At 40.7% G+C, this 26,836-nt stretch overlaps 1 protein-coding gene across 6 annotated transcripts in view; it reads left to right on the top strand.

Moving 5' to 3' along the window:
• SLC8A1 (solute carrier family 8 member A1) overlaps positions 1–25,594 on the top strand; it is a gene marked incomplete at both ends in the record, with an annotated part of 323,580 nt that extends 297,986 nt beyond the window's left edge. For all 6 annotated transcript variants that reach the window (XM_082851869.1, XM_082851865.1, XM_082851866.1 and 3 more), the window contains one exon: positions 25,218–25,594. In XM_082851869.1, coding sequence (XP_082707995.1) covers positions 25,218–25,594 — 377 coding nt within the window. The remainder of the gene's footprint in view (positions 1–25,217) is intronic.
• Positions 25,595–26,836: the final 1,242 nt, after the last annotated feature.

Raw genomic sequence — 26,836 nt, 5'->3', positions numbered from 1 at the left:
ATGTCATACAATATTTGTCTTTCTCTAACTTACTTCACTAAGCATAATATCCTCTAGGTTCATCCACGTTACTGCACTTGGCAGAATTTCATTCTTTTCTATGGCTAATATCCCATTTTTTTTGTGTGTGTGTGTGTGTGTGTGTGTGTATATATATATATACACACACATACATATTATATATATATATACATATATATACGTGTGTATATATATATATATATATGTATATATATATACCATTTTCTTAATCCAATCATCTGTTGATGGGCACTTGGGTTGCTTCTATGTCTTGGCTACTGTAAATAGTGCTGCTATGAACATTGGGGTACATGTATCTTTTTGAATTAATTCTTTTGTTTTCTCCGGATATATACCCAGGAGTAGAATTGATGGATCATGTGGTAGTTCTATTTTTAGTTTTTTAAGGAACCTCCATACTGTTTCCCATAGCAGCTGCACCCATTTACATTCCCACCAACAGTGTATTAGGGTTCCCTTTTCTCCAGACCCTCTCCAACTTTTTGTAATTTGTAGACTTTTTAATGGTAGCCATTCTGCTAGGTTTGAGGTGATAGCTCATTGTTGTTTTGATTTGCCTTTCTCTATTAATTAGTGATGTTGAGCATCTTTTCATGTGTCTGTTAGCCACCTGTGTGTCTTCTTTGGAAAAAATGTCTGTTCAGTTCTTCTGCACATTTTTTGATTTTTTTTTTTTTTTTTTTTTGCCGTACGCGGGCCTCTCACTGCTGTGGCCTCTCCCGTTGCGGAGCACAGGCTCCAGACGCGCAGGCCCAGCGGACATGGCTCACGGGCCCAGCCGCTCCGCGGCATGTGGGATCTTCCCGGACCGGGACACGAACCCACGCCCCCTGCATTGGCAGGTGGACTCTCAACCACTGCCCCACCAGGGAAGCCCTGATTGTTTTTTTTTATATTGAGTTGTATGAGCAATCTATATTTTGGATATTGACCCCTTGTCGGTCATATCATTGGCAAATATTTTCTCCAGCTAATTCCATAGGTTGCCTTTTCATGTTGTTGATTGTTTCCTTTGCTGTGCAAAAGGTTTTAAGTTTGATTAGGTCCCATTTGTGTACTTTTGCTTTTATTTCCTTGCCTTGGGAGACAGATCCAAAAAAACATTGCTACGATTAATGTCAAAATAGTGTTCTGCCTATGTTTTATTCTAGGAGTTTTATCTTTTTAGGTCTTACATTTAGGTCTTTAATCCATTTGAGTTTATTTTTGTACATGGTGTAAGGAAATATGCTAATCTCACTCTTTTACATGTAGCTGTCCAGTTAACCCAGCACCACTTGTTGAAGAGACTGTCTTTTTTCCATTGTACATTCTTGCCTCCTTTTTCATAGATTAATTGACCATAGGTGCATGGGTTTATTTCTGGGCTCTCTGTTCCATTGATCTACGTGTATGTTTTGGTGCCAGTACCACACTGTTGTGATTACTCTAGCTTTGTAATATAGTCTGGGGTCTGGGAGCATGATAGCTCCAGCTTTCTTCTTTTTTCTCAAGATTGCTTGGACAATTCAGGGTCTTTAGGGGATCCATGTGAATTTTAGGATTATTTGTTCTAGTTCTGTGAAAAATGTCATGGGTATTTTGATAGTGATTACATTAAATCTGTAGATTGCTTTGGGTAATTATGGCATTTTAACAGTATTCTTCTAATCCAAGAACACGGGAGATCTTTCCATTTCTTTGTATCATCTTCAGTTTCCTTCGTCAGTGTTTTATAGTTTTCGGAGCATAGGTCTTTCACCTCTTTGGTAAAGTTTATCCTAGGTATTTTATTCTTTTTGATGCAATTTTAAACAGGATTTTTTTTTACTTTCTCTTTCTGATAGTTCATTATTAGTGTATAGAAAAGCAACAGATTTCTGTATATTAATTTTGAATTCTGCAACTTTGCTGAATTCATTTACTAAATCTAATAGGTTTGGGGTGGAGACTTCAGGGTTTTCTATATAAAGAATAATGTCATCTGCAAATAGTGACAGTTTTACTTCTTTTCTTCCAATTTGGGTGCCTTTTATTCCTTTTTGTCTGATTGCTATGGCTAGGGCTTTGAATACTGTGTTAAACAGAAGTGATGAGAGTGGGCATCCTTGTCTTGTTCCTTAATTTAGAGGGAAGGCTTTCAGGTTTTCACTGTTGAGTATGATGTTTGGTGTGGGTTTGTCATAAATGGCCCTTATGTTGAGAGATGAGTGTAGACCAACTTTGATGAGAGTTTTTATCATAAATGGATGTTATATTTTGTCAAATGGGCTTTTGGCATCTATTGAGATGATCGTGTGATATTTATCCTTCCTTTTGTTAATGTTGCATATCTGCAAATGGTGAACCATCCTTGTTTTACTGGAATAAATCCAACTTGATCATGATGTATGATTCTTTTTATGTATTGTTGGATTCAGCTTGCTAATATTTTGTTGATTTTTTCATCTATATTCATCAAAGATATTGTCCTGTAATTTTCTTTTTTGTAGTGTCTTTGTCTAGTTTTGATATCAGGGTAATGGTGGGCTCATAGAATGGATTTGAGAGTGTTTTTTCCTCTTCAATTTTTTGGAATAATTTGAGAAGTATTAATTCTTTTTTATATGTTTGGTAGAATTCCCCAGTGAAGCCATCTGGTCCTGGACTTTTGTTTCCTGGGAGTTTTCTTTATTAAAAATTCAATTTCACTAGTAGTAATCAGTCTGTTGAAATTATGTGTTTCTTCTTGATTCAGTCTTGGCAAGTTGTATATGTCTAGAAATTTGTCCATTTCTTCTAGGTTGTTCAGTTTGTTGGCATATAACTTTTCATAGTATTCTCTTATGATTTTTTGTATCTATGTGGTATCAGTTTTTTAAATTTTTATTGGAGTATAGTTGATTTACAATGTTGTGTTAGTTTCAGGTGTACAGCAAAGTGAATCAGTTATACATATATCCACTCTTTTTTAGATTATTTTCCCATATAGGCCATTACAGAGTATTGAGTAGAATTCCCTGTGCTGTACAATAGGTCTTTATTATCTGTTTTGTAAATAGTAATGTGTATATGTCAATCCCAATCTCCCTTTTATCCCTCCCCCGCCTTATGTGGTTCAGTTGTTATTTCTCCTCTTTCCTTTCTTGTTTTGTTTATTTGGCTCCTCTTTCTTTTATTCCTGGTGAGCCTGTCTAAAGGTTTATCAATTTTATCATTTCAAAAAACCAGCTCTTGGTTTTATTGATCTTTTCTATTTTTTTATCTCTATTTTATTTTTTCTCTGATATTTATTATTTCCTTCCTCTGCTGACCTTGGGCTTTTATTGTTCTTTTTCTAATTCCTTAAGGTGGTAGGTTAGGTTGAGATTTTTCTTGTTTCTTAAGGAAGGCCTGTATTGCTATAAACTACCCTCTTGGAACTGCTTTTGCTGCATTCCCATAGATTATGGAATATTGTAATTCCCATTTCCTCTTTGATTTCTTCATTGATCCATTCGTTTTTAGTAGCATGTTGCTTAGTCTCCATGTGTTTGCTAGTTTCCCATTTTTTTTCTTCCTGTAGTTGATTTCTAGTTTCATTCCATTGAGGTAAGGAAAAAAAAAAGCTTGAGATAATTTGTTCTCTTAAACTTCTTGAGATTTGTTTTGTGGCCTAGCATGTGCTCTATCCTGGAGAAAAATCCTTGTGCACTTGAAAAGAATGTGTATTCTCCTTTTTCAGATATTGTGTACTGTATATATCTGCTAAGTCCAACTGGTCTGTTGTGTCACTTATGACTGCTTCTGCCTTATTGATTTTTTTTGTCTGCGTGATCTCTCCATTAAGTGGGGTGTTGAAATCCCCAACTATTACTGTATTGTTATCAATGTCTCCCTTTATGTCTGTTAGTATTTGCTTTATATATTTAGGTGTTCCTGTATCTGGTGCATATATGTTAACAAGTATAAGATTCTATTTTTGTATTGATCCTTTTATCATTATATAATGCCTTTCTTTGTTTTGTTATAGCCTTTCTTTTAAAGTCTATTTTGTCTGATAAGAGTATTGCTACCCCCACTTTGTTGTTGTTTCTGTTTGCATGAAATATCTTTTTCCATCCCCTCACTTTCACTCTGTGTGTCTTTAGCGCTAAAGTGAGTCTCTTTTTTATATCTAGTCAGCCACCCTATGTCTTTTGATTGGAGAATTTAGTTCATTGACTTTTAAAGTAATTATTTATAGGTATGTACTTATTACCCTTTTATTACTTGTTTTCTGGTTGCTTTTGTAGTTCTTAGCTGTTCATTTCTTTTTGTTTTCTTGTGGTTGATTTTTTTTTATTATGTTTGTATTCCTTTCTTTTTGGTTTTTGTTATATCTATTGTAGGTTTTTGACTTGTGGTTACCATGTGATTCATATATGTTGACCTGTAATTATATCTACTTGTTTTAAGCTTCTAGTCATTTAAGCCCAAAAACATTCTAAGAGATCTACTCTCCCCTCCTCCCATATTTTGTGTTTTTGATGTCATAGTTTACATCTTCATGCTTATCGCTTAACTGTTTATTTTAGTTATAGTTGCTTTTACAATTTTTTGTCTTTTAATCTAGGTACTGGTTTAGTTAAATGGTTGACCCTCAGCCCTTATTATATATTTGCCTTTCCTAGTGGGATTTTCCCTTTAGAAGAATCTATAGATTCTTCTTTTCTATTTAGAGAAGACCCTTCAGCATTTCTTTTATGGTAGGTTTAGTATTGATGAATTATTCTAATTCTTGCTTGTCTGAGAAGTTCTTTATCTCTCCTTCTATTCTAAATGACAATCTTGCTGGATAGAGTATCCTAGGTTGCAGGTTTTTCCCTTTCAGCACTTTGAATATATCATGCCACTCTCTTCCGGCCTGCAGAGTTTCTACAGAGAAATCAGCTGATGGCCTTACGGGGAATTCCTTTGTATATGACTCTTTGTTTTTCTCTTGCTGTCTTTAGAATTCTGTCTTTAACTTTTGCCATTTTAATTATGATATGTCTTAGTGGAGCTGTTTGGGTTCATCCTGTTTGGGACCCTCTTTGTTTCCTGTATCTGTTTCCTTCTTTAGGTTTGGGAGGTTTTCAGCCATATTTTCCTCAAATACATTTTTGATCACCTTCTCTTTTCTCCCTCAGGAACCCCTATAAATGCAAATGTTAGAACACATTATTCCAGATATCTCAAATTGCTTTTATTTTTAAAAATTTGTTTTTCTTTCTGCTGTCCTGATTGTGTGATTTCCATAATTCTATCTTCCAGATCACTTATGTGTTCTTCTGTATCACTTAGTCTGCTAGGCATACCTTCTGGTGTATTTGTTTCAGCTATTATTCATTTCTGATTGGGTCTCTCTTATATTTTCTAGTTCCTTGCTAAAATGGTCAATGATTAGATCAATTATTTTCCTTAATTCAGTTAACATTTTTTTCTTTCATCTTTCTCTAGAGCTTCTTTTTTCATTTTGAAATAATTGTAGATTCACATTCATTTGAAAGCAATAACACATAGAGATCCCACATACCCTTTACCCAATTTCCCTCAATATAACATCTTGCACAACTGTAGTATAATAGCACAACCAGGAAGCTGACGGTGATACAATCCATCCATCTTATTCAGATTTCACCATTTTTACATGCACTCACTATGAAATGTTATCACATGTGCAGATTATGTGACCACCACCACAGTCCAGATAGAGACCACTTCCGTCACAAGGATGCCCTGAGCTACGCTTTTAGAGCCTTAGCCACTTCCTTCCCTCCCCCATCCCTGACAACTGCCAATCTATTCCCCTCATCTATAATTTTGTATAATTTAAGCTAGGAATCTTTGAGATGGGCTTTTTTTCCACTCTGCGTAACGCTTTGGTGATTCATCCAGGTTGTCGTGTATACCAATAGTTCCTTTTTATTACTGAGCAGTATCCCATTGTGTGGATGGGCCGCGGTTTGTTTAACCACTCCCGAAGGAAATTTTGGTTGATTCCAGTTTTGGGCTATTATGAATCGAGCTGCTCTGAACAGTTGTGCACAGGCCTCTGCATGAACATAAGTCTTCATTTCTGTGGAATAAATGGCCAAGAGTGCCACGTGTTATGACTTGGTTAGTTATGACAAACTGTTTCAGGGGGCTACACCATTTTACATTCCCACCAGAAATGTTTGAGTTTCTCCACATTCTCATCATCATTTGGTGTTACCATTATTTTTTTATTTTAGCTGTCCTGGTGGGTATGTAGTGAGCTTTCATTGTGATTTTAATTTCCATTTCTGTAATGGCTAATGATGTTGAACATCTTTGCATGCACTGATTTGCCATCTGTACATCCTCTTTGGTGAAATGTCTGTTCATGTCTGTATTTTGCCTGTTTTCTAATTGGATTGTTTATTTTCTTACTGTTGAGTTTTGAAAATTCTTTATATATTCTAGATGTAAGTCCTTTGTCAGATATGTGGTTTGCAAACATATTTTCCCAGTCGATTGCTTGTCTTTTCATCTTCTTACAGGGTCTTTCACAGAGCAAAAGTTTCAATTTTTTTCTTTTTTTATTGAAGTATAGTTGATGTACAATATTATATAAGTTATAGGTGTACAATACAGTGACTCACAATTTTTTTGTGTGACTCACAATTTTTAAAGGTTATATCCATTTGTAGTTATTACAAAATATTGCAAAAGTTTTTAATTTAATGAGGTCCAATTTATCACATTTTCCCTTTATGCATCATGCTTTTTGTGTAAAGTCTAAGAACACTGACCAGACATAGACCTCTAAGAATTTATCCTGTTTTTTCCTAGAAGTTTTAGTTTTCTATCTAAGTCTGTAATCCATTTTGAGTTAATTTTTGTATAAAGTATGAAACTTAGGTTGAGGTTCTATTTTTCCCTATGCCTGTCCACTTGCTCCAGCACCATTTATTGAAAAAGCAATCTCTCCTCCATTGAATTTTTTAACCTTTGTCAAAAATCAGTTGGACATACTCATGTGGGTCTAATTCTGGTTTCTCTAACCTGTTCCATTGATCTATATTTCTGTCTCTCCATCGATACCACACTGTTTTCATTACTATAGCTATCTAGTAGGTCTTAACACTGGATAAAATGATTCCTCCTATTTTATCCTTCTTTTTCAAAGGTGTTGTAGCTCAGTTAACATTTTTATTGCCAATGTTTTGAACACTTTATCTGAAAAATTATTTGTTTTATTATTTTTTCAGAGGTTTTCTCTTGCTCTTTCAATTTTGAGTAGTTCCTTTGCCTTTTCATTTTGCTTAACTTTCTCTGCCTCTATGAATTTAGGTGAAACAGTTATTCCGGCCTTGAAGTGGCATTCTTATGTGGGAGTGTCCGTATACAGACTAAATGTGCCCAGTGCCTTTGGTGGGAGGGCTGGATTTGATGTAGATGCTCGTCACGTCTTTCCTCAGGGTGTGTTGGCAGCTATCACCTTGGTAGGGGGTAGGGCTGGAGATGGAGGGCTAGAGCTGATGCCAGGTGTGAAGTGGGACTTCCTCTCTGCTTAGTGGCCATCACTGCCTTGTCAGGGTCATGGTCTGATCCCAAGTTGCTGGAGCAGAAACCCTGAGGGCCGGGCTCAAGCTGACTCTGTTCCCTTAAAAAGTCTGTTTTTCCCTCTCTCTGCACCAGGGCCTTTGCCCCAGAGGGGTGTGCTGAAGCATGTGGGGCCTGTATGTAGACAGAGGTTCAGTGCACGGCCTGTATAGGCATCTGGTATTCCACTGAGATGCAGCCTTGGGTGTGAATCCCCTTTGTCTCAAAGCCAATCACTGAGCCCTGCCTCCGCCACCCCTGCCCTATTGCAGAACCACTCTGCAAGTCTGGCAAGGACCTGCATGGACTCCCAGCAGGCACTGGCAGATTAGTCATGGTAGAGGGGCCTCTCTCAGTGATCTGGGTGGCTCCTGGTATGCTGCCTGAGTAAGCGACAACACTGGCTACCGCTGCCCACCTGGGCTCCTCCCCAGGATGGGTCACCTTTGTGTCCCATGGTCTAGTCTTTTCCCTGGTCCTGGCTGCCCCAGATCCAGTACTGCACTGTGGTGTGGAGTAAGCAGGGCCAGAGCATTTGTTCAGGTCAGGCTGGGAAGTGGACCGAGGCAGTCACTGGCAAACCTAGCAGCCACTAGGGTAGACCTCTCTCTGCCCTGCCTTGGGAGCTGGTCAACACATGCATGCTCCTCCTGAGCGGTATCCAGGCTTCTCCAGCCTTTCCATCTGACCCAGTGTTCCTCCAGCCAGGCAAGGGGGCCTCTCCTCTGAGTAGGACCCCAGAACTGGGATGCCCGGTCTGTAGCTTGACCTGCTCACTCCACAGGTCCACTCTCGTAATCTCGTTTTTCCTCTGAGTCCCCTTCTAGGGGCCCAGGTCCTGAACTAATCACTTTTCTTCCTTCCTACCTGACTATGTGTGTACCTTTCTTACAGCTTTGGTTGTATAGGAGTTCTTCTACCAGTTTCCAGTTAGTTTTAAGTGAGAATTATTCATGGGGGGGATGGGAGTTCCATGTCCTCTTACTCCATCTTGATTTCCCATCTTTCAGATTTTAAAATCCTGGGATACGTAAATAAATTGGGCAAAAATGTGTATACAAAGACATGTCAAATATTTACCCACATTTTTTAATGGACTCATACTAGACATAGTTATATAACCTGCTTTTTCTGTTAGCAATGCATCATGAACATTTTTCTTTGCTAGTTAGTGTACCATTATGTCATTATTTTAACAATTACACAGTATTATGTTGTATGAAGTTGCAATTTATTTTACCAAAATTATGGACAATTCAGTTGTTGCTAATTTTTCTCTGACATAAAAACTGTGCCCTGACCATCCCCATACATACACTTTCACACTTGTAAAATTACTTCTACATTCCCAGAAGTAGAATTGCTTGACCAAAGATTTTGTGGGTTTTTAAGACTTTTGATGGACATGTCTTTTTGCACCATATAATTCATAGGAATGAATTAATGGGAGAAATGTTACACCAAGTCAAGGAAAGGAGGAACCAGAAATGGGAGAATTGTCAGAACTTTCCAGAACCCCCTCAAGTCTCACCAGTGCTGGGTTGAAGTTGTATGCACTGGCCTTTTATGTTTATTGAGTTGCCTCCATTTGCCTACTTTTAATAATTTTCATGTTCTCCTGAGCTTATAATACACAAAGCAACCTCTTCAAAAAGAGAATTCCTGTGTGGAATAAAAAGCTGCATAGGCACCCACAGGGTAAAAGCAAAGGTTGACTGTCTTCAGTGTATTGTCTAGATCCATAGACTTAGAATCACACCGTATAGCCACCAGACAGGGAGTTTCCGTTGTGACTCATTAAGGCTACCTGGAGGTGAGAGCAAGGGTTTCTGTTTTCATTTTTCTCCAGATTTTTCTTTCAGATCCTTCTCAGCTGTATTTAGCTCTAGTGAGACTTGGGGGACCTTTCGCTTTACCATGTCTAAAGTAGGACTAGAAAAGAGGAGGGAGAGGATTTGAGAAGATTCAGATGAGAGATGGATGTTCCCCAGAATAGAACAAAGCATAGAAGAAAGAACCAGGCTTCAAATGCCAGGAAGGTTAAGAGAGAGAAGGAGGGAGAAGCAAAATGGGGGACAATTTTTTGTGCAGGGCAGCTCTGGACTGTTTTTGAGGCAAGAAGGGAGTTTCAGTTGTATCTTTCTAATAACAAACCAACGTGGCTTAGGAAAGTGACAATTAATGCCGCTCTTTGTTTTGGCCCCAATTCTGCCCTTCCTTTTTTCCTTTTGAAAATGTTGCTTGACTACATCTTACTGATTTTTTTTACCCTCATGGATTTGGTATTATTAAAGCTTCATTATAAGAGTAAGAGAATTATGGCTAAAAATTCAAAATATCAAAAACTTTATTTTTTTAATGTAGATTCATTCAAACCCATTTTTATGGGTTAAAGACAGGGTAAACGTAATTCTGGGAGGAGCCAGGAACATAAGGAGTCAAAACAATTACTTTATCAGTCATTGATCTCTCAAAATGATCAGCTGTTTTAACACCATGTACTTACAATCATAGTTCAATGTGATGAAGTTTCTGTACATTTTCTTTGAACCCTTTGTCCATTTTCAAGTTTAAAGTATGTCAGTTATCTAGTCCTTATCCACCCCCCATGGACTTGTGGTTAAGAACGTGCACTCCAGCTAGAGTCACACTCCTTTGGTCTGAATCCTAGCTTCACCTCTTACTGACTGTGCAACTTTGGTCAAATTTCTTATACTCTGGGCTTCAGTTGTCTCATCTGTTAAATAGGGATGATAATAGTAGCCACATTAAAGGGCTGTTTGTGGATTAAATGAGAATCTATGTATGTATAGTGCTTCACATAGGAAACCATATAAATGTTAACTATTGCTGTCCTTATCTCCTCTATCATTTCTGGACATCAAAGACAGAACCACATTTTCCCATAATCCTGCATAAGGCCTATTAACCCTAAATCACCTGGCTGAAGGAAACCATAATAAAAGATTTTAATATCATCATTTCCTTTGTTATCACCAGAACAAAGATTTCTGAAATATAATAAGAGGTAGCATTTGTTGTGCACCTGCTAATTTCCAGACACCACACTAAGCCTTTTTGCATCACTTCTTTTAATTATCTTCACAGCCATACAAATGAGGACTTGTATTTCATCTCTTTTACAGATGAGGTTTCAGAGGCTTAGGGAGGTTATACTGGGGTCACACGGCCAGTGCATGGCAAATGTGAGCAGAACCAGTTCCTACTTAAGCTTAGGCTCCTTACTACCGTAACTAGATATATTACGCTGGCCAGAGTTATTAGGACTGGCGTTCTTCAGTAACAGTAGTCCTTATCCAGAGTAACACAGACTCAGGTGACCAAACTGGCCACTCACGGTGGCCTCAGCTTACTAAATGTTGGGTTGGCCAAACAGTTCATTCGGTTTTAAGTGAAAATAAAAGACATTTTTCATTTTCACCAAGAATATTATTGAACAGTGTATTCACTAACGGAATGAACTGTTTGGCCAGCCCAATATCTCCATGCTAAGCAGAACCATTACCTCACATGGACCAACTGGGAACTGTAGGACACCATGGTCGTCATCCAGCTGCTGGTTTACCAGAGCAAGGAGACTTCTTTAAAGTCAGTCAGCCTTGTACCCCTTACTTGATCAGGCGCACATTGGAATGTCCACCACTATAATCTGCATCAACATTTTTATTTGGGGAAGTAAACAAGCAGGACTCCCAGGCTACCACGCATACATAATCTGATCCACTCCAGAACCGTGTTAATCCAGGTCTCAAGAGACAGCAGGTCAGAACACAGCTTCTTTCCTCTACACCCAGCTTAGTTGATTTAAGGTTCTTTTCAGAATCAACAGTGAGAGGAGGGAACAGATGACTGAGAAATTGAAGAGCCCCATCTCAGATAAACCATCAGAGTTCTTTGGAAAGCTCAAAGTGTTTTTACTAACATCAAAGAATTAGAATCACGGACTTTAGAAAATTTTAGCAAACACCACGAAGCTAGGAGCTTGAACAAGGAAGGGGAACCTTGGATCCACTCTTGAACATTCATGAACGTTGTTCTGAAAAACAATCCCGTTATGGGACTATATGTTATGGGTATGTTTAAGAGTGGAGTGTTTACTGTTCTTGAGAACATGTATCAAATTAGTTTGGAAGGCAGGTCAAATAGCACTGCTGGTTATCGCTCATTCTCTTCTCTGCCTTATGTTCCCTGATAAATAAACCCCTATTATTTTTCTATTTTATTTGGAATTAATCTTTCTTTGAACTTGAAATATACCAGGATTTCAGATACATCATAGGAAAATTAAGTCCCAGCAGTAACCCTGCAAAGTGCAAACATTCAAGTTAACATATCAAAATGAAAAATTATTTGATAACAAAATGTTGATTTTTCTTAACTTTTTATTTTATACTGGAGTATAGTTGATTAACGATGTTGTGTTAGTTTCAGGTGTACGGCAAAGTGATTCAGTTATACATATACATGTATCTATTCTTTTGCAAATTATTTTCCCATTTAGGTTATTACACAATATTGAGCAGAGTTCCCTGTGCTATACAGTAGGTCCTTGTTGGTTATCTAGCAGTGTGTATGTGTCAATCCCATACTTCCAATTTATCCCTCCCCCACCACCTTTCCCCTTTGGTAACCATAAGTTTGTTTTCTGTCCATCTGTTTCTGTTTTTCAAATAAGTTCGTTTGTATCATTTTTTTTAGATTCCAAATAGAAGCGATATCATATGATATTTGTCTTTCTCCATCTGACTTACTTCACTTAGTATGATAATCTCTAGGTCCATCCATGTTGCTGCAAATGGCATTATTTCATTACTTTTATGGCTGAGTAATATTCCGTTGCATATATGTACCACATCTTTATCCATTCCTCTGTTGATGGACACTTAGTTTGCCTCCACGTCTTGGCTATTGTAAACCATGATGCAATGAACATCGGGATACAGGTATCCTTTCAAACTACGGTTTTCTCTGGATATATGCCCATGAGTGGGATTGCTGGATCATAGGGTAGTTCTATTTTTAGTTTTTTTAGGAACCTCCCATACTGTTCTCCATAGTAGTTGTACCAATTTACATTCCCACCAACAGTGTAGGAGGGTTCCCTTTTCTCTGCACCCTCTCCAGCATTTATTATTTGTAGACTTTTTGATGATGACCATTCTGACTGGTATGAGGTGATATCTCATTGTAGTTTTGATTTGCATTTCTCTAATAATTAGTGATGTTGAGCATCCTTCCAGGTGCCTCTTGGCCATCTGTATGTCTTCCTTGGAGAAATGTCTATTTAGGTCTTCTGCCCATTTTTTGATTGGGTTGTTTGTTTTTTTTAATATTGAGCTGCATGAGCTGTTTTTATATTTTGGAGATTAATCCCTTATTAATTAGTCGGTTGCATCATTTGCAAATATTTTCTCCCATTCTGTGGGTTGTCTTTTCATTTTGTTTATGATTTCCATTGCTGTGCAAAAGCTTCTGATGTAATTAGGCCCCATTTGTTTATTTTTATTTTTATTTCTATTACCCTAGGAGACAGTCGAAAAAGATACTGCTGTGATTTATGTCAGAGTGTTCTGCCTATGTTTTCCTCTAGGAGTTTTATAGTATCAGGTCTTACATTTAGGTCTTTAATCCATTTTGAGTCTATTTTTGTATATGGTGTTGAAGAATGTTCTAATTTCGTTCTGTTACATGTAGCTGTCTAGTTTTCCAAGCACCATTTATTGATGAGACTATCTTTCTCCATTGTATAGTCTTACCTCCTTTGACATAGATTAACTGACCGTAGGTGTGTGGGTTTCTCTCTGGGCTTTCTATCCTGTTCCATTGATCTATATTTCTGCTTTTGTGCTAGTACCGTACTCTTTTGATGACTGTAGATTTGTAATATAGTCTGAAATCAGGGAGGCTGATTCCTCCAGCTTCGTTTTTCTTTCTCAAGATTGCTTTGCTTATTCGGGATTTTTTTGTGTCTCAATACAAATTTTAGGATTTTTTTGCTCTAGTCCTGTGAAAAATGCCATTGGTAATTTAATAGGGATTGCATTGAATCTGCAGATTGCCTTGGGTAATACAGTCATTTTCACAATATTGATTCCTCCATCCAAGAACACACTAGATCTTTCCATGTGTTTGTGTCCTCTTTGATTTCTTTCATCAGCATCTTACAGTTTTCAGAGTACTGGTCTTTTGCATCCTTAGGTAGGTTAATTCCTAGGTATTTTATTCTTTTCGATGTGATGGTAAATGGGATTGTTTAACTTTCCCTTCTGATGTTTTGTTGTTAGTGTATAGAAATGCAACAGATCCTGTGTATTAATTTTGTATCCTGCAACTTTACCAATTCATTGATGAGCTCTAGTAGTTTTCTGGTGGCATCTTTAAGATTTTCTATGTATAGTATTGTGTCATCTGCCAACAGTGACAGTTTTACTTCTTCTTTTCCGATTTGGATTCATTTTTCTTCTCTGATTGCCATGGCTAGGACATCCAAAACTAAGTTGAAAAAAGAGGCGAGAGTGGACATCCTTGTCTTGTTCCTGATCTTAGAGGAAATGCTCTCAGCTTTTCACCATTGAGAATGATGTTAGCTGTAGGTTTGTCATATATGGCCTTTATTATGTTGAGGTAGGTTCCCTCTATGCCCACTTTCTGGAGAGTTTCTGTAATCAATCAGTGTTGAATTTTGTCAAAAGCTTTTTCTGCATCTATTGAGATGACCATATGGTTTTTATTCTTCTTGATGTGGTGTATCACACTGATTAATTTGTGGATATTGAAAAATCCTTGCATCCCCAGGATAAATCCCACATGATCATGGTATATGATCCTTTTAATGTATTTTTGGATTCAGTTTGCTAGTATTTTGTTTAGGATTTTTGCGTCTATGTTCCTCAGTGTTATTGATCCTGTGGCTTTCTTTTTGTGTGACATTTTTGTCTGGTTTTGGTATCAGGGTGATGGTGGTATTATAGAATGAGTTTGGGAGTGTTCCTCCCTCTGCTATATTTTGGAAGAGTTTCAGAAGGATATGTGTTAACTCTTCTCTAAATGTTTGATAAAATTTGCCTGTGAAGCCATCTGGTCCTGGACTTTTGTTTGTTGGGAGTTTTTAAATCACAGCTTCAATTTCAGTACATGTGATTGATCTGTTCATATTTTCTGTTTCTTCCAGGTTCAGTCTTGGGAGACTGTACCCTTCTAAGAATTTGTCCATTTCTTCTAGGTTGTCCATTTTATTGGCATATAGTTTGCTTATAGTAGTCTCTTATGATCCTTTGTATTTCTGTGGCTTCCGTTGTAACTTCTTCTTTTTCATATCTAATTTTATTGATTTGAGCCCTCTCCCTCTTTTTTTTTTGATGGGTCTGGCTAAAGGTTTATCAATTTTGTTAATCTCAAAGAACCAGCTTTTAGTTTCATTTATCTTTTCTATTGTTTCCTTCATCTATATTTCATTTATTTCTGATCTTTATGATTTCTTTCCTTCTACTAACTTTCTTTCCTTCCACAAACAAAACTTTGGGTTTTGTTTGTTCTTCTTTCTCTAATTTCTTTAGTTAGAAGGTTAGGTTGTTTGAGGTTTTTCTTGTTTCCTGAGGTAAGATTGTATTGCTATAAACTTCCCTCTTAGAACTGCTTTTGCTGCGTCCCTTAGGCTTGAGATTGTTGTGCTTCCCTTTTCATTTGTCTCTAGGTATTTTTTTATTTCCTCTTTGATTTGTTTTTTTTTAGTGATCCATTGGTTATTTAGTAGCATATTGTTTAGTCTCCATGTGTTTGTGTTTTTTACAGTTTTTTTTTTCTTGTAGTTGATTCCTAACCTCAAAGTGTTGTGGTCAGAAAAGATGCTTGATATGATTTCAATTTTCTTAAATTTACTGAAGCTTGCTTTTTGGCCCAGCATGTGATCAGGCCCGGAGAATGTTCCATGTGCACTTGAGAAGAATGTGTGTTCTGTTGCCTTTGGATGGAATGCTGTATAAATATTAAATTCATCTGGTCTAATGTGTTGTTTAAGTCCTGTGTTTCCTTATTTATTTTCATTTTGGATGATCTGTCTGTTGGTGAAAGTGGGGTGTTAAAGTCCCCTACTATTACTGTCGATTTCCCCTTTTACGGCTGTTAGCATTTGCCTTATGTACTGAGGTGCTCCTATATTGGGTGCGTGTATATTTACAATTGTTATATCTTCTTCTTGGATTGATCACTTGATCATTATGGGGTGTCCTTCCTTGTCTCTTGTAACATTCTTTATTTTAAAGTCTATTTTGTCTGATATGAGTATTGCTACTCCAGCTTTCTTTTGGTTTCCATTTGCATGGAATAGCTTTTTCCATCCCCTTGTTTTCAGTCTGTATGTGTCTCTAGATCTGAAGTGGGTCTCTTGTAGACAGCCTGTATACAGGTCTTGTTTTTGTATCCATTCAGCCAGTCTATGTCTTCGGGTTGGAGCATTTCATCCATTTTAGGTAATTATCAATATGTATGCTCTTACTGCCATTTTCTTAATTGTTTTTGGTTCATTTTTGTAGGCCTTTTTTATTCCCTCCTTTTTTGTTCTCTTGTGATTTGATGACTTAGTGTTGTGTTTGGACTCCTTTTTCTTTTTTGTGTGTATATCTACTGTAGATTTTTGGTTTGGTTACCATGAGGTTTTGATATAGCAATCTGTATATAAACAAGATTGTTTTAATTTCCAGTGCATTTCCAATATCCTGCAGTTTTGCTCTCCTCTTCTCATGATTGCTGGTTTTGATATCATATTTGTGTATGGGCAATTTCCTACTTTTACTATATGTTTGCCTTTACAGGTGAGCTTTTCCATTCACAATTGTTTCTAGTTGTGACCTTTTCTTTTCCACCTAGAGAAATTCCTTTAGCATTTGTTGTAGAGCTGGTTTGGTGGTGCTGAATTCTCTTAGCTTTTGCTTGTCTGTAAAGCTTTTGATTTCTCCGTTGAATCTGAATGAGAGTGGTGTTGGATAGTTTTCTTGGTTACAGGTTCTTCCCTTTCATCATTTTAAATATATTGTGCCACTCCCTTCTGGCCTACAGAGTTTCTGCTGAGAAATCAGTTGATAACCTTATGGGAGTTCCCTTGTATGTTATTTGTTGCTTTCCCCTTGTTGCCGTTAATATTTTTTCTTTATCTTTAATTTTTGTCAATTTGAGTACTCTGTGTCCCGGTGTGTCCCTCCTTGGGTATATCCTGTATGGGACTCTCTCTCTGTGCTTCCTGGACTTGGGTGATTTGTTCCTTTCCCAGGTTAGGGAAGTTTTCAGCTGTTATCTCTTCAAGTATTTTCTCAGGTTGTTTCTCTCTCTCTTCTCCTTCTGGGACCCCTTTAATGTGAATGTTGGTGTGTGCAATGTTGTCCCCTAGACTGTCCTCCTTTCTTTTCATTCTTTATTCTGTTCCATGGCAGTGATTTTCACCATTCTGTCTTCCAGGTCACTTATCTGTTGTTCTGCCTCACTTATTCTGCTCTTGATTCCTTCTAGTGTATTTTTCATTGCAGTTATTGTATTGTTCCTCTCTGTTAGTTCTTCTAGGACTTTGTTAAGCATTTCTTGTATCTTCTTGCTCCATCCCTCCATTCTTTTTCCAAGATCTTGGATCACTATCATTACTCTAAATTATTATTATTATTATTTTTTGTGGTACGCGGGCCTCTCACTGTTGTGGCCTCTCCCGTTGCGGAGCACAGGCTCCGGATTCACGGGCTTAGTGGCCATGGCTCACGGGCCCAGCCACTCTGCGGCATGTGGGATCTTCCCGGACTGGGGCACAAACCCATGTCCCCTGCATCGGCAGGCGGACTCTCAACTGCTGTGCCACCAGGGAAGACCTGAATTCTTTTTTTGGGTAGATCACCTATTGCGCCTTCATGTAGTTGTTCTTCTGGGGTTTTATCTTGTTTCTTCACCTGGGACGTTTCCTCTCCTGTCTCATTTTTTCTCACTTTCTGTGATTGCAGTTTCTGTTCCACAGGCTGCAGGATTGTAGTTCTTCTTGTTCCTGCTGTCTGGCCCCTGGTGGATGAGGTTGTCTCAGAGGCTTGTGCAAGTTTCCTGGTGGGAGAGACTGGTTCCTGCCCACTGGTGGGTGGAACTGGGTATGTCCCTCTGGTGGCCAGGGCCGTGTCAAGGGGTGAGTTTAGTGGGCAGCTATATGCTCAGGAAGACTTTAAGCAGCCTGTGTGCTGATGGGTGGGGCTGTGTTTCCTGCCCTGTTGGATGTCTGGACTGAGGAGTCCCAGCACTGGAGCCTACAGCCTGTTGGGTGGGGCCAGGTCTTGGTGAGAAAATGGTGGCCTCCCCAAGGGCTCACACCAATGAGTACTCCCCAGAACTACCACTGCCAGTGTCTTTGTCCCTACAGTGAGCCACAGGGTACCCCTGCCTCCACAGGAGACCCTCCACCACCAGCAGGTAGGTCTGGCCCAGGCCCTTATGAGGCCACTGCTTTTTTCACTGGGTCCTGGTGTGCACAAGACCTTGTGTGTGTGTGCCTTCCAAGAGTGGAGTTTCTGTTTGCCCCAGTCCTGTGGAATTCCTGTGATGAAACCCTGCTGGCCTTCAAAGCCAGATTCTCTGGGGGCTCCATCTCCTGTTGCCAGACCCCCAGGCTGGGAGCCTGACATGGGGCTCCGAACTCTCACTCTTGTGAGGACTTCTGTGACAGTTAGTTTCCAGTTTGTGGGTTGCCCACCCAGTGGGTATGGGATTTGATTTTATCACAATTGAGCCCCTCCTCCTGGCTCATTGTGGCTTCTCTGGCTTTGGATTTAGGATAACTTTTTTGTCAAGTTCCAGTGTCTTTTTTGTTGCTGGCTTTTCAGCAGTTAGTTGTCATTTTGGTGTTTTCGTAATTAGAGGTGAGCTCACGTCCTTCTACTCTGCTATCTTGTCTCCACCCTCTTGTTTCCAAAATACTGATTTTGTTGACCTACATGTCAATGCATGGAATAGCTCTATCTCAGCTAATCCAGGGAAGGTGCTATTGTCCTTACACAGAGGGTGAAGCAAGGGCTCTGAGTAGTTGGGTTAGTGGACCTCAGTCTGCTTGGGGAGCTTTAAAAGATGCCAGTGCTCAGACCGCATTCCAGACCAAGGAAGCAGAAACTCATAGTGGACCTCACAATTTGGTATTTTTCAAAAGTTACCCTGGTGATAAAAATGAGTAGAAACAGGTGTTCTGACCTGCCAACATGCGTCCTCTTGAGCTTTTCACTTAACCTCTTTTCTTCTCTTCTAAAAATAGGTGTCATTGTCTCCATTTCTTTTTCAGGGACAGTTTTTATGGGCAGAAATTTTAAGTGTTTTTCCCTTTTTCAGTTTTTACAGCTCCTCTCCTAACTGGTCATTATTCAGTCAAACATCAGTAATTCCCTGATCTCTTAAACTTCACTTGGATGCCAAACAAGGTTTCTTTTTGTTTGAGCCAGTGAAGTGAGTATGTGTATGTAAGTAAGAAAGTGTGGGTTTCATATTTACTGGGGTAAATAAATACCACAGCCGAAAGCAAAAACTTGTTTAAGGTTCTTAGTGACAGAGGAATTAGTACATAAATAAAATTTCCATTTGAATTCTCAAAGAGGGAAACAAAAAGTGCATAGAAAGAGAGGAAAGAATAGAGAGGAATATATACGTTGTTTAAGCAAAGAGGTCTGCCTTTCAGTCACTCGTAAAATTAGGGCCATAAACCAGATCTCTAATGTCTTTTTATGACTTAGGTTATATGGAATTTTCAAAATAAAAATCTCTTTGATTTTAAGAATAATTGTATGTTCTACCACATTTTTATATTATTTTTTTTGCGGTACGCGGGCCTCTCACTGTTGTGGCCTCTCCTGTTGCGGAGGACAGGCTCTGGACGCGCAGGCCCAGTGGCCATGGCTCATGGCACCAGGGAAGCCCTGTTCTACCTCATTGTTAAATACCTAGGACTATAAAGTTAATATGTCTTTAAAGGGTGTTATAACTCCCCAGAAGTTTAGAATCGTTACAGTAACTCACAATTCCAGACCACTTATGGATTCTCTTGGGATCTGGCTCTGTTGTATTATAAAACTAATTACTACGGTTTCCCTGGTGGCGCAGTGGTTGAGAGTCTGCCTGCCGATGCAGGGGACGCAGGTTCGTGCCCTGGTCTGGGAGGATCCCACATGCCGCGGAGCAGCTGGGCCCGTGAGCCATGGCCGCTGGGCCTGCGCGTCCGGAGCCTGTGCTCCGCAACAGGAGAGGCCACGACAGTGGGAGGCCTGCGTACCGCAAAAAAAAAAAAAAAAAAAAAAAAAAAAATTACTAATATTGAGCACTCATAATTGCCAGGCCCTATTCTGAGCGCTGTTCATGTTAACTCATTTCCCTCAAAACCATATTAAAGTAGGTAAGCTTCTTACCTGGCCAGTGAAAGAGCCAGAATCCAACTAATTTAAGTAAATTTCACTCTTTCCTTGGCCTTTTATAGTTGCCATGCTGGAATGGGTTTTTTTTCCCAAAAAAAATTAAGAGTATAGCACAACTTGAGAGTGGGGGACTTCATGGTCAAGCAGTCCCAGCCCCTCCACCAAGCTGTTTTATGAGCAAATGACCACTCTATCAGAGGGCATCACTGTCTCTAAGAGGAATCAGCTGCTCCTTACTTCTCAATTAGCTGCTTCCCTGAAACTCAAACATCTCTTCCTGCCAGCAAGGCCCCCCCAGACTGTGGGCACTGGGAGCAGTAGCTTCCATTTCCATGCCTGAGAGCTGTGGTTCTTGAATCTTGGTGGAAAAGCTAGGCATCTCAGGCACTTATTAAAATGTGTATTCCTGTATCTTTTTCTCAGAGTCTGATTAAGTGGGTGAAGGGTGGAGCCCCAAATTTTCATTGTTTTTTTAACTAGGCTGTCCCAGTATTTCCAGTGCCAGTGTTATGCACACTTGATTGACATGATACACAGTATCTGAAAGTCATCACTGCCACCAGTTATTGCATGGCTACACTCATATAAATGGTCATGTGATTTGAAGTAAGTAACCTTGCCAACATTTCTTACCTATTTTTAAGAGGTCAAATGACCCTGTGCTGTGTGGTTCAACTCCATAAATGTTGCCACAGTTTCATCACTGGCAAGATCTTCAGGTCTAGAGATCACTTTGACTATTTCATCTAGGTCATTTATTCTTTAAAACGAGATATCGTCATCGATTAGTCAATTTGAAGCAAGGTGGGTGGTCATGTACAAACGCCTGCGAAAAAGAAAAAAATCCCACCAAAATCATATATATGAATTTAGTCTCTTGATGTATTCTGTGTACCACCCAAACAGTAGACTTAGGAAACCAGAACCACCCCCCCCCCCCCGCCCGCAGAGAGTGAGTGTCTTGCCCAAGAACACACTGACAGAAGAGCCCAGAGGGTCCCCTTGATGAGACTTCTCCCACCAACGCAGCAGGAAGCTCTGAACCACCTGGTCTGTCCCCTGCGTCATCAGTAATTCACAGGTGATGGGAGGCGGCAACCATGCCTCCGTAGCAGGCTGGGCTCCAGTCAAAATCTGCTCCTGAGCGCGAAGCACTTGAGAGTTGCACAGCTGGCCCCCAGCACATGCAGAGTCAAGACGAAGATAAACCACGTGGGATGGTACTCTGGGTAATACGTAAACCCTTCCTGTGACCTGCAGGGCTGTAAGAACTATCCTTTTTACAGAAGAGATGTTTGTTTGAGGCTTAGTCTGTATGTAGCGATAAAGTTTAAGTTCAGTTAGAAAATCATTTCTGGAGGAAAGGGGAGTGTGTTGATATCTAATCAATATTCCTGCATATTGACTAGATGACTTAGCCGCCAAGGTTAGATGCAGAGAACAATTATGTCCTGACTCTGTAACATAGGGCTTAATTCCAGCCACACTGCCTCCCAAACAAATCTTCCCTGTTGGTGGGTACCAAGGGGGCAGGACCAAAAGTCTAAAACTCTACGACTAATTTAAAATGTATCAGAATTCAGGGGGCGTGGGTTTGATCCCTGGCCAGGGAACTAAGGTCCTGCATGCCTTACCATGTGGCTAAAAAAAAAAAAGAGTATAATTTTAGCGCTTGCATTTCCGTCAAGAAGTTTACAGGGGCTGAGCAAAGGGCTCAGAATAGTGACTAATCCATGTGTCCACCACATCGATATTTGCCAAGATTATTCCTATTGTGAATCTTATTACATAATAAAAGACATTGCAAACAAATTATAATATGGCTGCGCAATGAACAGAACTGAAGTTTGAGAATAAAGATGTTTATAAGGAAGGAAAAATATAAAAATAAAATTCATTAGAATTCAAGGTGGGAGTTAGAAGCAAAAATTACTATTAGAATAGTAACCTGAAGTATATATGTAGGTACAGCTATACACACATATGTAAATGATTATCAACATAACTTAGTTTGTACCAATCAATCACAGTGGCCATCTGATTCGTACATGTTTGTATTTAACGGGCCAAGTTCTGAATATGCTCACGCCATGTCAATAGTCCTTGTTGGGACTTCACTCTGGGGAATGGCATTTGAGTGGCTTTTGCCTTGTTCAGCCATGGCAGGTTGCGGGCTTGGCATTCAGGGTCAGGCCTGGCAGGGCCTCGCCTGCAGTCTGTGGTCTGCTGCTCTGTGCACTAAGCAGCGGTGAGAGAAGGTAGTTTGGGGAGATTCCGTCACACTTCATTTGGAAGTCAGAGTTGTCTCTGTTGCAGTGAAGGCTGATGGTTTGGATTTACTTGTGTTCCTACAATTTTTTTTACCCAGCTTTTGAATTGAAAAGCAAAGGTCTGACGTGTAACCCAGGTAAAAAAAAAAAAAAAACCTCCCTGATTCAGAGGCCCAAACGTGTTTCATTTATGTGAGGAGCTAATCGCTTTGGCAACTAATTTTCAGAGAATCCAAAGAAAGGCATTTGTAAACAGGAACCTATTATTACAAGAATTCTCATGCGCTATTCACATTAGTAGGCTATTGAGAAATGGCTTAAGGGAGAAGAAGTCCCTGCAGACCCAGGAGGGCCCAGTACATCTTTGAATTTGTGCCTCACTCCCTTCTGGGGCGGCAGCAGAGATGCCATCCAGAAAGTCCAGGGTTTCCGAGTGGAGGTGGGGCACCCAGGAAGTCTAGTGTGCCACGTACTGCGTGCCGGGGGAGGTGTGCATGCGTAAGCTGTGGAACATGCCAGGTCCCCGCCCCTGCAGCACTGGGGGGAAGGCACTAGCCTCCGCCAGCAGCCACGCCCGCGCAGAATAACATCTCAGGTGATCCTGAGCAGCAGCTGAGCTGTAAGTGGCTTTCTCCTGCTTTAGACTCTGTTCCTCTACTTTCCTTGCTGAGCTGTCTGTCCTCGAAAAGTCAGAGCGAAATGACTTCATTGTTTTTGAGGCTGCCGCTGTGTCAGGTCCTAACAACTCCTAATAATGAACAGCAAGAGACCGTGACGATTGTCTCACTGGGCTTTCGCTCACCGGCCTCTGTTGTGATGGTCTTGACAGGGCTGCGGTGCGTGATCACGAATGCAAAAAGGCAGCACCCGTCCAGCAGGACGGGTTAGCAAGCTGCCTATACCTGCTTCAGTCTTTGCTCTCACGGATACAGGAAGGAGCTGTTTCAAGGTTTCTGAGTGGAAGGAACAGGGCAACCTGAAATGGACAGAGGGAAGGAAACCTTTAGCCTTCCTAGGAGGGGCAGTGAAGTCTCGGGTGAGAATGGGCTCTGAAATCAAACAGATTTGGTCTCAGAATCCTTGCTTTGTTGACGGACACCCTGTCCAAGAGGCATACTGTCACAACATCGCTGTTTCCCACATTGTAAAAGCGGAAATAGTAACATCTACTCTATAAGGTTGATAAGAGGATTGAATGAAAATATCCGTGTAACATGTGTAGCACAGAGTAAGCAGTCCGCCTCTTTATAAAACAGTAACTAAAATCTGCTTTCCGTCACAGACAGGTCAGGATCAGTGAGATGGGCCCTCAAGGTTAACCAGTTCCCTTTCAGAAAGAATGTGACACCACAGATCCAGTAGCTTCTCAGCACCCATGGTAAACGCGTGAGAATCTACAGGCTGATAGAAACGTACGTGCTTTACGTAGCATCCTCATTGGAAGTGGCAACGAATAGCGACAGAGGGGAGAGAGTAATCCAGATAGCACACAACTACACGCATGCTCAGAGAGTGCCTTGTGGTAACAGCATACCTGCCATTGCTGGCTTCGCAAACGTGAGTGCAACTTGACAGTTACTAATATCTACTCTAAACCGACTGTGCAACGTATTTTGCAGAGGTAACTGAAAGGACTTTGATACCAGTAACTAGGTGAGCACAGAGAAAGGAAGTTGAATATCTTACAAGGCCTGTTCACATTCTTAATAAAGGGAGCTATTTCAGATCCAGCGTCAACTTGTAATAGACGGATCTAGGCAGCTCCATTCACATTGTCTTCCCAAAGCACCAAAAGGAGCTACTCTTGCTTTGTACAAAGAAACGTTACCATTTTCCATATAATAGCTCAATTTAACAAAAGCACCCTGAAGTGGGCATGACTATCCTCATTTCAGAGATTAGGAAATTGAGTCTCGGAAAAATTAAGTCATCTGCCTGGGCTCGCACATTCCGCTGTGCAGGCAGAATTCCACACCCTCTGACTCAGGTTTGCACTAAGCCCCGGTGCTCTACTCACCAAGTGTAAGTCAGTCTTGTCCTACTCCCTGTAGAGAAAGGAAATGTATGATTTTCCCAGCTTCAGAGAAAAGATGCATACAGGATTACTGGCGAACAAAGAGCTTTGAGGATGGCCATTAACGTGCCAGGCCGGGGAAGGGTGAGATGGAACGATGAACAGCATTTGCATGAAGGCAGGAGGCGTGAGCTCAAGCCTTCACATGGCTTCTTCCTTGCTGGGTGATGCTGCACCTCTCAGGGCCCCGTATCCTCACCTATAAAGTTTCCTCTCCTCATAGAACTGTTGTCACCATCAACACAATAACATAGGTGAATCTGCTTTCCTGTTTGTAAGGCTCTAGGCAAATGTCAGTTGTTATCATGGCTCAGTTAGTTTCACTTCCACCACTGACTTGCTCTTGAATCTTTGGAAATATTTCCTGAGCCCTGAACCTTCTCGTCTATAAACTAGAGCTGATGATACAGCAGCCTTCGGTAATACCCTGCAGCAGCCGTTCTCACACTTCATTGACCTAGAATCTTTTGGCATGTTGTAAAAACATGTTCCCGAGTCCCGGCACTTATGATCTAGCATGGCCGGACGCAGCCTGGTAATATTCATCCTTAAGAAGGACCCCATCTGATTCTGATGTAGATAGGCCGTGATAACGCTCTGAAACATGCCTCCCTGCAAACTCAGTGTTACGAAGAACCGTGGTATCTGTGGGTAAAGAACTTGACCAAGGTCACCTATAAGTCAACAAGTCCTGATACCTGGATCCTGTCGTTCTGACCACACGACTGGGACTCGAGGGAACATCAAAGCTCGGTCCTGGTCACGGGGTCTCCATCGACGGTTTGATTCCAGAGTACGCAGCTGAAGCTGCCGGCACGCCACAGACCTCTTTAAGTGGCTAAGTGTCATGGCCTTTTTCCTCTTCCTCCACAGACACATTTGCAAGCAAAGTGGCCGCCACCCAGGACCAGTACGCAGATGCGTCCATAGGTAACGTCACGGGCAGCAACGCAGTGAACGTCTTCCTGGGAATTGGCGTGGCCTGGTCCATCGCTGCCATCTACCACGCAGCCAACGGGGAACAGTTCAAAGTGTCCCCTGGCACGCTGGCTTTCTCCGTCACTCTCTTCACCATTTTTGCTTTCATCAATGTCGGGGTGCTGCTGTATCGGCGGAGGCCAGAAATCGGAGGTGAGCTGGGTGGGCCCCGGACTGCCAAGCTCCTCACATCCTGCCTCTTTGTGCTCCTGTGGCTCTTGTACATTTTCTTCTCCTCCCTGGAGGCCTACTGCCACATAAAAGGCTTCTAAAGGAACAATCAGATGTAGTAAATTTATATATATATATATACATATATATACATAAAAAATTATGTATAACGAACAGAAGAAACTGACATTTGTCATGTCCACTTACCTGCTGATGGAATCCAGCTTCACGAGCAGACTCTGTACTAGGGCCGGAGTGAGAAGGCATCACCTCCTGTTCCCAGGGGCGTCGTCACGTTGACCCAGGCGTGGAGGCAGGGCCATCTTTGCAGCTCAGCCTCTGAGGGCTGTGTTCTCCCCGGGTTCATAAATCGTAAAGTCTTTGATTTGTTTTCTGTTTGTTTTTGCTTGTTTGGGGGGTGGGGTTGGGGAGGTAGTTGATGTTAGGCTGTTGTTTTGGTTTTGGGGGGAGGATCAGGGTTTTTGCTTCTCTTGTGGGAGGTGATGACCAATCTAAATGCAAATGGGTTTCGGGTAAAAATGGAAATCATTACGATAACTCTCCCTTCCCCCAAACATTTAAAAAATTATTTTGGATTAAGAGAGGAAATGGGCATGGAAGAAGAAAGAAGCATGTCTTCACCATATAACTAAATTGCATGCGCATCTCTGGGATGGGAGCAGAGGTGAAGCTGCCTCCAGGAAGAAACATGGCAGCTGGAATGGAGCCCAGAAAAGTCATGGTCCTAGATGGAGTCTGATAGTGAAAGATGGGCCTGGCACTCTTGTTCACCAGGTACAGGAACATCGCGCCTAGATTCCCAGGAACATGCAAAATCCTTTCTTATCTCTTTTGCACTGGACTGTGATTAGGAAGGCCCTTATATTCTGGTGTCCCAGCCCTGCTAACCCCCCCAGGCCCCCCCCATCCCAACCCTCCTGCTCACCTCCCCTCATCCAAACAGGAAGAATAACCCCCTTCCAACAGCACATCCTCCTTTCCCACTTGCATCAGTGTGCGTCCCAGTCCCACGTTGCTCTTGCCTGGGATCGTCCGTCAGTTTTGTTTGCAAAAGCATCCATGGCCGGCACACTCCTGTTCCAGCCATGACCGAACATCTGCTCCTCCTTCATGGGCCTGTTTGGGAATGTTGTTGTGATACCCGTTACACAGTGCATGGATGAAAAACAAATACAACAAAACCAAGCGTATCTGTACATAGTAGAGTATAGCACATACCGTTCTCCCATTGGGCAACGTTGATTGGTCGTTGAAGACGTAAGTGAGTTTTCTTTTCACCTGAGTTGTAACTTTTGTGTTGTTATTGAGTTTGATTAGGGATA

This window comes from Leucopleurus acutus (genome assembly GCF_964270905.1).
Source record: "Leucopleurus acutus genome assembly, chromosome: 12".
In the NCBI taxonomy this organism is placed as follows: Eukaryota; Metazoa; Chordata; class Mammalia; order Artiodactyla; family Delphinidae; genus Leucopleurus; species Leucopleurus acutus.
This window is presented reverse-complemented; position numbering and strand designations above follow the sequence as displayed.